The sequence below is a fragment of the Alligator mississippiensis genome, chromosome 1 (genome assembly GCF_030867095.1).
Source record: "Alligator mississippiensis isolate rAllMis1 chromosome 1, rAllMis1, whole genome shotgun sequence".
NCBI classification, from domain to species: Eukaryota; Metazoa; Chordata; order Crocodylia; family Alligatoridae; genus Alligator; species Alligator mississippiensis.
This window is the reverse complement of record NC_081824.1, coordinates 306,572,119-306,585,502: the sequence shown is the minus strand read 5'-3', so window position 1 is coordinate 306,585,502 and position 13,384 is coordinate 306,572,119. Positions and strand designations below refer to the sequence as shown.

The 13,384-nt window shown below is 41.0% G+C and overlaps 1 protein-coding gene across 1 annotated transcript in view; it reads left to right on the top strand.

The window, feature by feature from the left end:
* Positions 1-13,384, top strand: part of LANCL3 (LanC like family member 3) — a 42,381-nt gene that overhangs the window by 16,270 nt on the left and 12,727 nt on the right. Inside the window, exons 2-3 of the mRNA XM_006273653.4 lie at positions 9,103-9,226; positions 10,236-10,433. Of these exons, the coding sequence (XP_006273715.3) occupies positions 9,103-9,226; positions 10,236-10,433 (322 nt within the window). The remainder of the gene's footprint in view (positions 1-9,102; positions 9,227-10,235; positions 10,434-13,384) is intronic.

Below are 13,384 nucleotides of genomic sequence, written 5' to 3'. Positions count from 1 at the left end.
TATGTGAGTGCCATCTAGGCACATGAAAGTGAATTTGGATTGAGTCCTAAGTAGCCAGTTAGCAGGAGACAAATGGATAAAGGAAGGAACCGTACCACAGGAGCTGTGTTCTGGTATGTAAAATTACATTTACAGACTCTTACAACTGAAGAAGTTTCATTTCAAGTGGGTCAGATAATTAGTCTTTCATTTGTCACACTAGTTTTATACTCCAGGTTTATCTGACACCTTTAGGAGCATCTGTTTTGCAACACTATGACTTTGTAACATAGTTGGGACAATGTATTTTACAGAACCATATTAGGGTGTCCTGACAATATAAATCATAACAATGTAAGCAATGAAACATCATCCTATCCTGCCCTCCACCACACACACATCTCTAACTGAAATGGTTGCATACAACCTGCTACAATTGCAACTTATTGTTTTCCTTTATTGTTAACTGAAAAATTACCAGCATCACCATCAATGTAACACTTTTTTGACTTAAACATTTTTCCCTGCCAAGCCCTTCTATTTTTGTCTCCGGGCCCTTCTTTCTGAGAGTGGCGGCTTGTACATTCTGGGAAAAGTAATAAGACTCACCTGTCAGCATGAGACAACAGAAATATTTCTGCATCATTATTAATGTTTTTTGCAGCATAGTTCAGCATTGTCAGAGCTGGTACCAGCCATGAGAGCTGTGTTTTTATGGCAGCAAAGATTCTCTTACAGTGAAAACAAGACTGGACTGGCCTGGCCTCAGGAGATTTAGGTGCAATGATTGACTTTGGCACAGGCTTTTACGTGACTTTGTGCAAGTCATTTATGCCTCGGTGTACAGGTTACCTCAGAGCTTAGTACCTTTCTAAAGCTAACTCATGCTTGTTTCCCACTTTAAAATGGGGGTTATTATATTTTGTTGATTCAATGTACGAGGATAACTCTGTGGCATAGTCAGAATTGTAGTGTTAATGGGACCTGCTGTGACAAATTCAATATTAAGTTCAAGCCAGTTTGAAGATATTCAAATATGAAAGTATCTGAAAAAGGTCTTAAAGGTGAAACAACAAAACAGACTTTCCTCAGACTCTTGAAATAAATATTGATGTATTTTTTTCCTGGTCTTACAGAGCTGAATCAATAGTAACTTTCAGGTAGAACTTTCTCATGTCAGGGTGTCATTGTGTATACATCAGCTTTGTTGATGATGCCAGCAAAGATCTCTGCGAATAACATTTATGTAACAGTTGCAGAGCTAGAAGACAAACACCAGATAAAGTGATACCAATAATTAGCTTAGTGTGGTGTATTTTTTATGTACAGTTGCTCCAAAAGTGCTGTCTTATTTTTTAATTAGTTATTGAATGGTAGACTTAAAGGCTTGCAACTGGGTCAAATTGAAAGTCAAGTTAAGGCTATCTGAACAGGCAAAACTTGTATCATATTTAGACTACCTTAACTTAGGGTGAAGTTGCACGTTATTTCTTAGACCATATTAAATCAGTGGAATGTTAAGTGTTGTTAAAGCTAGAACACTCTACAAATGCTAAGGCAAAAAGTCTCCAGCTGAAGTACAGGGTGTGAGCCCCACAGATGAGAATGTGTATATGGAAAATACATCTCAAAAAACTTCAGTTACCACTAAATAACTTTGCTTTCTCTATATGCATTTGTTTTAACCAAACTATCTCTACCCTTCTCATGCTTGGCCTGTTGGCTCATGCATCTTTCATTTTCTTCTTTTTTACTTCACAGAGCTCTCGCCTTAGTTTCCTCTAGTGGCTGTCTTTCTTATCTCCAGCCAAGGTTTTCCTTTGCTTTGCATTATCTATATACCGTGCTGACCACACATTTTGAAATTGACTGTGCACCTAACCGGTAAATAGGAATTGACCAGCTTTGGTCAGTGCTACTTCACAATCAACAGTGTGCTCTGCTGAATAGCTATGTACTCTTGCTGTAGTTTGACTTGGTGTGTACCCCATTGCTTTGTGTGTAGCCCATTCTTTGCCTGTATGTGTACCCCATCTACTACAAAGTGAAACTGATCCTTACAACCTAGGAAATTTCCCAGGGCATGAATGATGCATAACACTGGCTGGAAAACAGACCTTTGTGAGAAGTGGTCAAGTTTTGATATTTGACTCCGATCTGATGTGAAATGGGACAAAGTATTTATTAAAATTTTCACTAAGAAACCCACAAACCCCATAACAGTGTTTAGGGCACTTATGTACTGGATCTCTCGCAACCCAAAAATCTTTCTCTCTGAAATGTTTAAAGTTAAAATTGTTGTTCAGACACTGAGCTGGATTGGGAGCTAGGGAGCTCAGCACTACAATTGTTCAGGAAATGCTAAATTTGTGAAAATCTGAAAGGAACAGAAATATTCAGGTTTCTTGATACTGCGTAAATTTTTTTGAAGTGTGTGTGAAATGTTTTTACTTCATTTAGTTTTAACCAAAAAATGGAAAATGTGGAATGAAATGAAAATTTGCTATCTGAAAAACCAGTAATTTTAAATCACAGTGAAGCTTTGATTAAACTTTTTTTTTTGCTAGCTCTACTTCAATTATCAGGGTTAAGTCCCCAAAACAGGTATCCAGGAAGAGTGGCCTAAGTGGTCTTTTGTGCTGTCTGGTATTAAGTGAATTTCCTATAGAGCCTAGACTTCGGGGAAAAATTAGAACATTAATACAAAGACGTTAGACTATATAGAAGCTTCATCTCCTATATGATCTTAAATAAATATTTGTAGCTTGATTCAAAAGAACAGACCCAGAAAACGTAAGAGTCAGCATGTCTTTCTCCCTACCTTGCGCACTCCCCCAGTAATGATGAGTGGAATGATTCTATTAAACTACAAATCCACTGGAAATGGACCGAATAATTGAGTGCTATCAGAGCAGCAATTAGTGCGCTAGTAATCTCTAGGTAGGGAAGATAATTGCTTACATTAGTTAATTTAGTTAACAAAGCACTCTGAGACCCTCAGATGGCAGTAAGTACCATGTAGGTACTACATATTGTTATTTATTTTTGATGAGGGTGATGCTGTGACTTATCCTGTGATTGGTATTCTTTTTCTGTCTTTCCTTGTGAAGTTTGAGTAATGTGAATCACATCTTCTGACACACCAGTTTTCTTGTCTCAAAGCGTACTTGGCTTATATAAGGTAGCAACTGAGAATGAGTTTCGCAAAGGGAAGAATGATGAGGCTTTCACCTTTTTTGTATGCAAAGATCAAATAATAAACTTTTAACAAGGAGAAACAATCCTTGTTTGTTGGACTTTTCTGTGATAACTAATTTGTATTTTAAAGGGAATGGTGTCTTTCCCTTTCCTTCTGCAGTTTAATTTCCTGGTCCTAATTCTGTCCTTAAAATATTGCAATATCAAGATATAAACAATGTCTGGAGTGTCTTTATTTGAAGGTGTGGCTTGAATTGGTTTTGGATTCATGGGTATACTTCCATGCAGTGGCCACTTCCCCTCCATGCCACAGGAAACTGTTGTTGCTCTTTCATCCTTTGGAATTATCTTTGTGTTAAAACTACTTATGCATGAGATGTTAGATCTGGCACAGATGATATCAAGTCAAAATTACTACCACTGTTTAGAGTCACAGGGTAGAATAAAATTCACATGACTCAGAGGGCTATATAACCTTCATTTTGATCTTCTTCCTTTTCACTGTCAGCTTTTTTTTCCCCATAGCTTATGCTAATAGTTCTACTCAGTTGCTTATCTGCATGGTACAAATTGCAGATCATCAGTCAAAATAAAAGTGGCATAATGCCAATATGAAGTCCTTTTCTGTTGTATAATTTTCCAAGTGATACTGGCACCATTTGAAGATAACTGATACCAATTTTCATTTGGAGTACTGTAGAGATTGATGCTGGTTCTGGTCTTGTTTATCATCTTCATTAAGGATCCAGAAGGGGCAGTAAGCAAGGTGAAACTTGTGTTGTCGTCTAAACTTAGACAAGTGGCATTTACCCTCAAGGACAGAGGAAAGTATGAAGAGAGCTCAAGAAATTAAGAACTCAAAAGCTAAAATAAGCTTCAGTTTTAAACAGTGCATGGGAATATTATAAGGGGAAAATAACTGGCAACACTGATTTTTTTCAGTGCATGTGAGAAAAATATCCAATTGATGCTGAAAGAGACCCAGTGGGCACACCTACATGAGATTGCATGAGCTGCCTAATTAGCATTATTGCAGAGCTGCCTAATTAGCTCCCCAGTAAAATCTCAACATCTACAGGGGTGGCCCTATTAGGCTGCAGGAAATTAATTCACTCTGCCACAGGTTAGTACTTGTAAATACAAACACTATCCTGCAGTGGCTTTCTTTAGTGCACAGCAACTCACGTGTAGATGCTGATGGGGTTGGCTAGGGTATGAGCGTGCTTCAGTGCGGGGCAACTGTACTGGAGCACCCTCATGCCCCAGCCAGCCGTTCTGCAGCATGTTGAACTGGGTAGGAGCAGCCCCGGCTGGAAGGCTGACCCCCAGAACCCCCTACCAGCTGGTGCTGCTCCAACCTGACTCAACATGTTGTGGCCCCGGGCACATGTGAAGATACAGTGCCTGGAGCAATAAACTCTGGTGTGATATGCAATAGAGTTTATTCACTCACATTAATTTCACGCATAGATGCACTATCTATGTCCGTAATAGTATCTGATTTGTCAGGACTGTATACCTTTTGTAGTCTTTTCTGCCTTTGTAACGTAAGTGTAAAAGGCTACTACATCAGAATTCTACGCTCTCTTAAACCATTGAGGCAGAAGGCAAGACAGGTGGCACCTTAGAGACTAACTCGTTCAGAAAGGTGTACGCTTTCGTAGGTGACAGCCCACTTCATCATATGCTAAGTGATGCCATGTTACATCAGCTTTGCCTTCTCTCTTCATGACTCATGGGAAGTGCAAAGTAGTAGAATAAGGCCCCTTGGACATCAGTTTGCAGTATGGTGCTGCATACGCAGGCATGCTATCCAATAGGAAGATAATAGAGTCATTCCATATGGGTTTCAGATACCTATTATCCCTGGGGACTAGTGCCTCAGTCCAAAATATATACAGTTAGAAGAACTGCTGCTCAGCTGCTGCCGTAACCATGGAGATACTTCAATTCCCAAAGCAATGACATTTCCACCAGCAAAGATGCATTGGCACCTACATTTCTAACCATCAGCGTGTACACAAATATTCTGGTCCTGATGGCACTGATTTGCTGGGTACTTAAGACCCAATGGCATTCTCAGTGTAGCCATTCCTCTGTTTTTCCTGTGAGACCAATCCAGTAAGTTTTCAGAACATGCTTACCAGACCTGACCAAAGACACAGGACAAATAGGAGAAGGCTATGGTCCCATCTCTCTTATATCTATTAGTCCAATGGTTGGAGCACTTAGGTATGGGAAAGCTTCACTTGAAGCAGGGCTCCAAGTCCTACATCTCCCAGATAAATGACTTTAAGATATAGGATTAGGATATGCCCTAGGGTATGGTATATTGTAGTGTGAGTTTCTCCTGTTGCATTTGTTACATTTTGTGTAAACAGACAAACCAGGTTTCCCAAGTGGTGCTAATAATTAGGCAACAGTAGAGGAATTCTCTGTCTCGGGGTCTTGGGACATGTTCAACCTGTGCCGTTCCAAATTTGTGGAATTTTGTGCTGTAGCAACGTTGAGACAAAACTGGAGCAGGCTCAGGTTCATGTTCCCTATTGGAAGCATGCCCTGCTTACACTCCGTTGCCAGAGGGATGCTGAGCAAATATTCCACCATGCCTCTGTGCGTTGATTCCTGCGAACAGCACAAAGTGTCGATTGCCTGCCTGGCAGATACTACCTCCAGGTGTCCTTTGTTCCTACTACCCAACCCACTGTGCTCCCTCTCTGCTTCACATCCCACCACGAGGGGGAAGTGGTTCAGTCTGGGGGTGTTATTTTGCCCTGAAGGCATTGCTGTCTGCTGCAAGTGCAACCCAAGAGACAGCAGGTACCAACTAGAGCTTGGGAGAGTGGGGAGAAAGAAGAAAAACAGAACATGGTTTGGTTTAGTATGCATTAAATGGAAACTACAGTAAGGAGGCTGACTGATCTCATTTCCAAAATACTGTATTCTTTAAATACCCTTTGCAAGACTGTGGGTAGGAGGACCTATGCAATGCATAATTAGCCTGACCAGATTTGTTTATACTAGGTAAATTCACTAACTTCTTTACAAAGTGCAGATTTAGAGGATCAGACATAAACACAGCTACAAAGCAGTAGAATAACAAATCAGAAAAGAGTGTGGTGTTCTGTACTTCACTAATAGTACAGCTGACTGGCTTAGGATGTAAGCCGTTGCTGCCAATTCAGTAACACTTAAGTGATTAGGTCCAATGATTAATGAAAAATCAAGGCCTGCAGAGCTGTCATCTGGCCCACAGGACTCCTGGAGGGGCTGGGAATTTGGGGGCAGGGCAGGAATGAGCTACAGAGCCCCACTGGGGATGTGTTAGCAGCAGAGCACACGCAAGGAGTGCCTTAAATCCTGCAGCTGTCTCCTGCCGCTGCTTGCCCAGTCACCAGAGTGGGTTCAGATGTGACCTGCGAGGAGAGCTCTAATCTGGATCTGGCCAGGGAGGCCAAACCAGTTTGATACCTTTGTTTGATTAATACTTTATTTGGTCTCAAGCAAGGTTCAACATTGAAAACTAAAGATTCCAGCTTTTTCTTTCTTTCTTCTATCAAGAGAAATAACATAAACTATCTTCATTTCTTTTGCATGGCTTTTGTAGAACATTGCCTGCACACTTGATTCAGAAGGCTTTCTTTAAAAGTGAGGAGGTCATTTGGAGTCCTAGGGAAACGTAGCATAATGTAAACACTATTTTTTCAGGAAATTGAAAAGAAAATATTTGGAAGTTATTATTAATTTTTCTGCCTGTTACTACTTCTGTCAGGGTTGGTTATGTCCTGTGTTTGTTTTTCTGTCCCTTCTTGCCATTCTTCTCTTCAAATTCTCATCCTACATGAGGGGAAAGGAATTGTGCATAAAATGCTTTTCTTATGCACGGTTACAAAACAAGGCAAAGTTAGAATACTAATTATTGTAATGATCCAAGCAATTAAAAATGCCTGTAAACAAACCTCTCAGCTTCCTTTGTGTCGGTCAGCTACTTACATATGCCACTGATAAAGAGGAGACTGCTAATGTTAATCTAATATAAAATAGAATAATTGGTAAACATATTTTCCTTTTAATGCTGTATGGTAGGCCATTGTTCAGTCAATTTATTTATAGTGAGTTGTTGATTATGAGTTATTTATTTAACCCTTTTAGCCCATTCATGTTGATGAAGCACTGCAAGTATGGCTAGTCCCTAAGAACCTTGTTACACATTGCACTTTGAGCTGCTTAAATGTTGACTGGTGTTAATGCTAGCTCAAGTTTGGAGCTTTTGCACTTTAAGGCTAAAAACCTTTTCCAGCTGTCCCCCACCTGCACAGATTTGAGTTGCCACTGCAGGGCTGGTGAGCAAGGACAGACTTCTGTCCTTGTTCTAGGTGGGGGGGTGTGAGAGATGGATTATGGGGAATGGGAACATGAAGCTGGGAGGCAGAGTTGATGGGATTGGGGTGGGTTATGTAAAGGGAGGTGAAAAGGAAATGGAGGTGGGGAAAAGGAGAGGAAATGAAGGAAGTCAGCTACTGAAGGATAAAATAAAAAAGTTAAAAAAAAAGTAAAAAGAAACAAAGAAAGAGTAAATTAAACAAGATCTCATGTTTTAATAGATAGGGATTTGGGATTGAAGTGTGAGGGGTGCAAGTTGTGCTTTCTGGGTATCTGGGAAGTAGGAGCAGAGAGAAAAGCGGCTTTGGGGAAACCCACTGTCCCTGCCTTGTGAAGGAAGCCCCGGATCATGGGGATCCAATCCAGCCCCCTTTTTTGTTCCTCCCCAACCCCCCTAGACCCTACTCATGAACCCATCTGTGCCCTACAGACTGTCTAGCTGACATGTGCTCTGCAGGCTGTTTGCATGAGGTTGCACACCCTCAGGAGGGGAGGGGGATTGGCTTGGTGCCAGAACCTCCCCCTGGGCAGTAGAGTTCAGGGGGTGAAACCTTTGCCCGCACAGGAGAGGAGAGTGGGGGAGGGGGAGGTTCTGCATCCTGGGATGCTGGAGGACTTCAACTTGAGTGGCTCATCTGTGAGGAGTGGTCACAGCTTAATGGAAAGTGAGCTGGGTAACATGGATCAGAGATAAAACTGCCCTGCAGTGGCATCACTTTAAGACACCTAAAATGTGTTTAAAACTAATTTCAGATGTGAATGTGTGGAAAATCCAGGGGTTAGGAGCTCCAGGAGTTGCCTAAAATGAATGTATAACAGGGCCCTAACTGTCTTCATGAGGTTACCTTTCACTTCACTTTCAGTAGTCGTTCCCCACAAGGGGTCCACCAGACATGTAAATGTCTTAAGCTGTTTCATAAACCAAGTATCTAATATACCAAGAGTTTATCTTCAGCATAAGGATGAAACCAACAAGAAAATTTAAGACTCCTCCCTCAAATTTAATACTCTTCTCCTTTCATGTTGCTGAAAAAGGTTCTTTCACGTTGTTCCCTGCACCTAGCAAAGCCTGTCAATATTCAGCTAGTAAACCCCCTCTCTTCTTCTTAAAATTAATTTCTTCTACAAGTCTCTATGTTTCTTTGCTGCTTAGTATTCTCATACCATCCTATCCTTGAACTGCTGTTTTGCATTTCATTTTCTGCACATAGAACACATCTCCCTTAAACTGTGATAACATTGGAAGAGGGGAAGTGTCTCTTTCAGTGAGTCAATAACTCAGTAACTCCAATCCCATTCCAGTCTATGAATTTTTACCTGGACTTTGGGGTAGGATTTATTCCCTGGCATGAGAAACATTGTGTAAACCTACCACAAAATATAAATAATTGTTAATATTAATGGTGTATATTATAGCATGTACAAAAGAAATAAATTAAGGCAATGCTCTAATTTGGGTGTCAATGAAAACAGAAAGAGCCTTTTATAATATTTAAAAGGAAAATTTATAGCAACTTGTCTGTTTTTGGTGTTTCTGTTTAGGTATTAACCCCAGTGCAGATCAGATCTATTTGCCAAGCTATATTAGAATCAGGGAAGCAGTATGCAGTGAAGAGGAGGAAACCGTTCCCACTCATGTACTCTTATTATGGAACAGAATACCTTGGTGAGTAGAACACACTAACCAATTTATAACAAAGGATTGCATAGATACCAAGGTTATTATTTCAGAAATAAGACGATAAATACTGATGTGTAGATGCAGACAATATGTAGTGTTTGTTTTCCTTTACTTGCAAATGATCATACAGATAGGTCTGACTTTCGTATAGACGTCTCCGTAGGCGACACACAGAGGGAGCATGGGGCAGGGCACATGCCCCCCCTGACAGGGCCGTCCCCGCTGCCGATGCTGCCAGTGGCATCCGCAGGAGCTTGCCAGCTCTGGCCCCACCACTGATGCTAATAGCGGCGTCTGCAGGAGTTTACCAGCTCTGGCCCCACCGCTGATGCTGCCAGCAGCATCTTTGGATGCTCACCAGCTCTGGCCCTGCCACTGATGCCACCGGCGGCTTGTGTGGGTGCCCCTGCACACTCAGGAGGAACTCATCACCCATGGACATGTATAGACTTGTGGTATGTGTGCTATGTTAAATGAAATGCAGTGATTAGAGCATTTCTAGTTATGTACCCCACATGCTCATACAAACTCTAATATTTCCTTTCTGAGAAAAACCTATGAGGGGAGTAAGCTTTCTGAAGTTCTCCCCATTAGGCTGAGACTTTCTCTTTTCTAGTGGTGGAATTCATGTATGGAATAATGTATATTGGTGGAATAATATATTCATGAAACAGTAGAGCAATCTGTTGCTTACACAGGCTAGATCTGTAAAAGAAAGTGTGTTTAATGTTCACTGTTCTCAAATGTTGCGATCACTTCTCAGTGGATTTAGGTGAACTCATACAGAGTTATCCTTATATTTAGGAATACAAAAGATAAATGGTAAAAAAATCTTAATGTCTTCCATTTGTAATAACCTTCCTAAAAACAGCATTATAACCTGCCTAGACAAGACAGAACAAATCCTGGGAAATGAGTTTTGATAAAAAGATGCACTGGGATGGATATCCGAACAAATAGAGCTCTCTTATTTTATCATTGTTGTTCTTTACAGGTGCAGCTCATGGACTTTCATCTATCCTTCAGATGCTGCTGTCCTATTATGAGTACCTCCAGCCTCCAGATCAGGAGCTTATATGGCAGAGTGTTGACTTCCTTATGGAGCAAGAACAGAACTGCAACTGGCCTCCTGAACTGGGAGAGACAATTGAGCGGGAGAATGAACTTGTCCACTGGTGTCATGGAGCTCCAGGTTCAGTTCAGAATGATGTTGTGAAATATCCAGATGTTACCACATCTCTCTCTCTGTTATCTCTGTATGATTTCATTGAGAAAAATGAGCTGGGGTCAGATTGTACTGATTTTATATTTTATGTGAATCAGCAAATTATTCATGGGGTTTTTGCCTGATTAAGAATTTTTGTTTATAGGAAAAGCAGATCAGGCAAGGAGGAAAGCTCCCAAGAGTTCTTTGCGGTTCTACAAATAGCATGGCAATTCAGTGAAACAGTATATTACTAGGGCTGTGCGAAATTTCGACGGGTGTTTTGTTTTGAAGCTGTTTCAACGTGCTTCAAGCTCGAAACAGCAAAATGTAAACGAAACAAAAGGCTTTGAAATGAAACAAGGGCACTCAGAACGTTTTGAAAGTTTCAAAGCATTTTGAGTTTTGAAGCTGGGCTTCCTGCAGCTAAACAGAAACTAAGGAGAAGGAGGGGAAAGAGGGGGAAGGACTTATCTGATATTGACATCTAGCTCCTTGTTCAATCCCCGAGCTCTCTGATCATTTCCCCAGCTCTTCCCCGGGGGGTGCAGGCCCCTGATCTGCACATGGTGTTTCAGCAGGCTGCCTCTGAAACTGCAGTGGCAACCTGCTGAAACCCAGTGCACAGATCCGGGGGCCTGTGACCCCTGGAAAGAGCTGGGGAAATTATCACAGAGCTGGGGAATCAAACTGGGAATTGCGGGAGCAAACCGGAAGCTGGGGGAATGTTCAGGTCCCTGAACCAGGTCAAACTAATGCACTGCTTCTTCTGGTAAAGCACATTTTTTTTTAATGTCTGCAAAGCCACCTTACTGTCTTGAGTTGCATGGCTTCCAAAATTGGTACAGGGTAAGCAATCTTTTCCAGCTGCAGGCTGAAATGACTAACTCCTGGGCAGGGGTGAGTGGACGGGTGTTAGATCCCAGATACTGCTTGTCTCTGTGGTGGCACATGGAAGGTGCCCACAGCTAAACCCCACCATTGCCAAATGCTGCTGAAGCCCTTGTATGCAGACTGGATCTAGTGGTTCTGCAGGCCAGATCCAGCTTATGGGCCACAGATTGCCAATCTCTGCTATAGATGAGGCGCAAAACAAGTTCTGGCTGATTGGATTGGGAAGGTTTATGGAAAAGGACCCAAACAGATAAACCTAGAATTTTCGAGTGGGCTTGCAAAAGAGCCCTTTGTATCTTCCACTTAAACAAAGCCTGTTTTTGTCTGTTGTTGTTTCACAGATCTGGCAGTATGACTTTTATTTTAAACAGGGAAGCAATGTGTACCAGAAAGATGCTTTTGCTGGTTCTCTATTACATTTAATTGCCATGGTGGGAAAAGAGAATCTTCAATTTAAGATTAGTGAAGCAAAGCCGATGTATCCTACATTGGGTTCCAACCCATGTTCTAGTAGGCTTTGCTTGTGATATTACATAAGTTGCTCTTTTGTCAAACCCATAACTTGTATTGAACTCTTCTTAGTTTCTTAGCATAAAATTACAAAACTACAGCAAAACTGACAGTGTTGCAGTACCAATCTATTTTGTTCACTTAACTTTTTTCTTCGAAAGAAAGAAAATTGCCTTTTCTGGCAGGTTAGCCACTGACCAGAACTGTCCTTTTATCCATCGCCTTGTTAGTACTTCCGGTATTGCAAACCTCAGTGGCATTTCAAACAGTCCCAATTTTTTAAAACAAAACAGCCTACTGGATGAACATTTCTTGCTTATTCCTCAAAGGTGAATGATTTTTCTAGAGCAGTATATAGTTTGACATGTACAGTGGGCAATAGTTAATCCCACGTTAAGTGGCAGATTTATAGCCTGCTATCTTGCAGTGCAGTGCATCAGAGCTAGAAATGGATGTTTTACACTGCTGTTGGAAAGCATGTACTTTCCAGTGAGATACAGCACTTTCTTTGAACCTAATAAAATGCAAAGTATTAAGATCTTAATGTTTATAAGGAAATTGCTTCTTCCCAGGGAGCCCTTTATATTGTGTCATTCAGTAGTCACATGTTGAATACAGCTACCTCAGTAAATCATTTATACCACAACACTTATATATTATGGGTAAGCCCCGTGACACAGATAAGCTATTCTGAAAAAAAATTAACTTGCGTGGGTTTTTTTTTTAATACTTATGACTATATTTTGTTTGATTTTTCTAAGTTAGGTTTCTTTAGTTACCCACAACACAGCTGTACCATGCTGAGATTGAAATTTAAGCTAATCAAATCAAATCACTGATAAAAATTATCCAAAACGTTTTGGAGAGTAGAAAGAGGGTTTCTCACTAATTTGACCAGCATTTCAGGATTTTTTTTGGCTACAATAACTTGTAGCATGTCTCACTAGAGAAGTGGATAGTTTCTATTTGTAGAATAGTTCTCTAGTTTCTATTTGTAGAAACATGAGCGGCTGGGTCTTGAACCTGTCACTGGTACAAGACCTGTGACTTTGATCAGTGTAATTTGGTGTGTTTTGGTTGGGGGGAAGAGTTCATGGGAATTCAAAATTGGTGAAATAAAGAGAATTTATTGTGGTGGGCCTTTTGAAAAGCAAAAGCGCAGCTGTCACTTTAAGCTATTTGAGGTTTGTGAATGTTAGAATAAGCCCTGGAATGATAGGGACAAGTGATCAGATAGCAGGTGACTGTCAAAGGCTTATAATAAATGCATCATATCTCTCTCAGTTTATCAGGTAACTACCCTCCCCCTCCAATATGCGTACATGCGTGAATACGTAAATATATATGAATATTCTTATACAGGGGTCAGCCACCTTTTGCTGCTGCGGGCTGCTTTTGGAATCTGACTCCTGCCACAGGCTTCAAGCATCCACCTCCTGCAGATGCCAGCTGCCTGTGCTTCCCCTCGCTACTGATTCCCATCCCTTCTGTGGCAAGAGTAAGCACAGGTGTGGCAGAGGAATAGGCTCCACTGC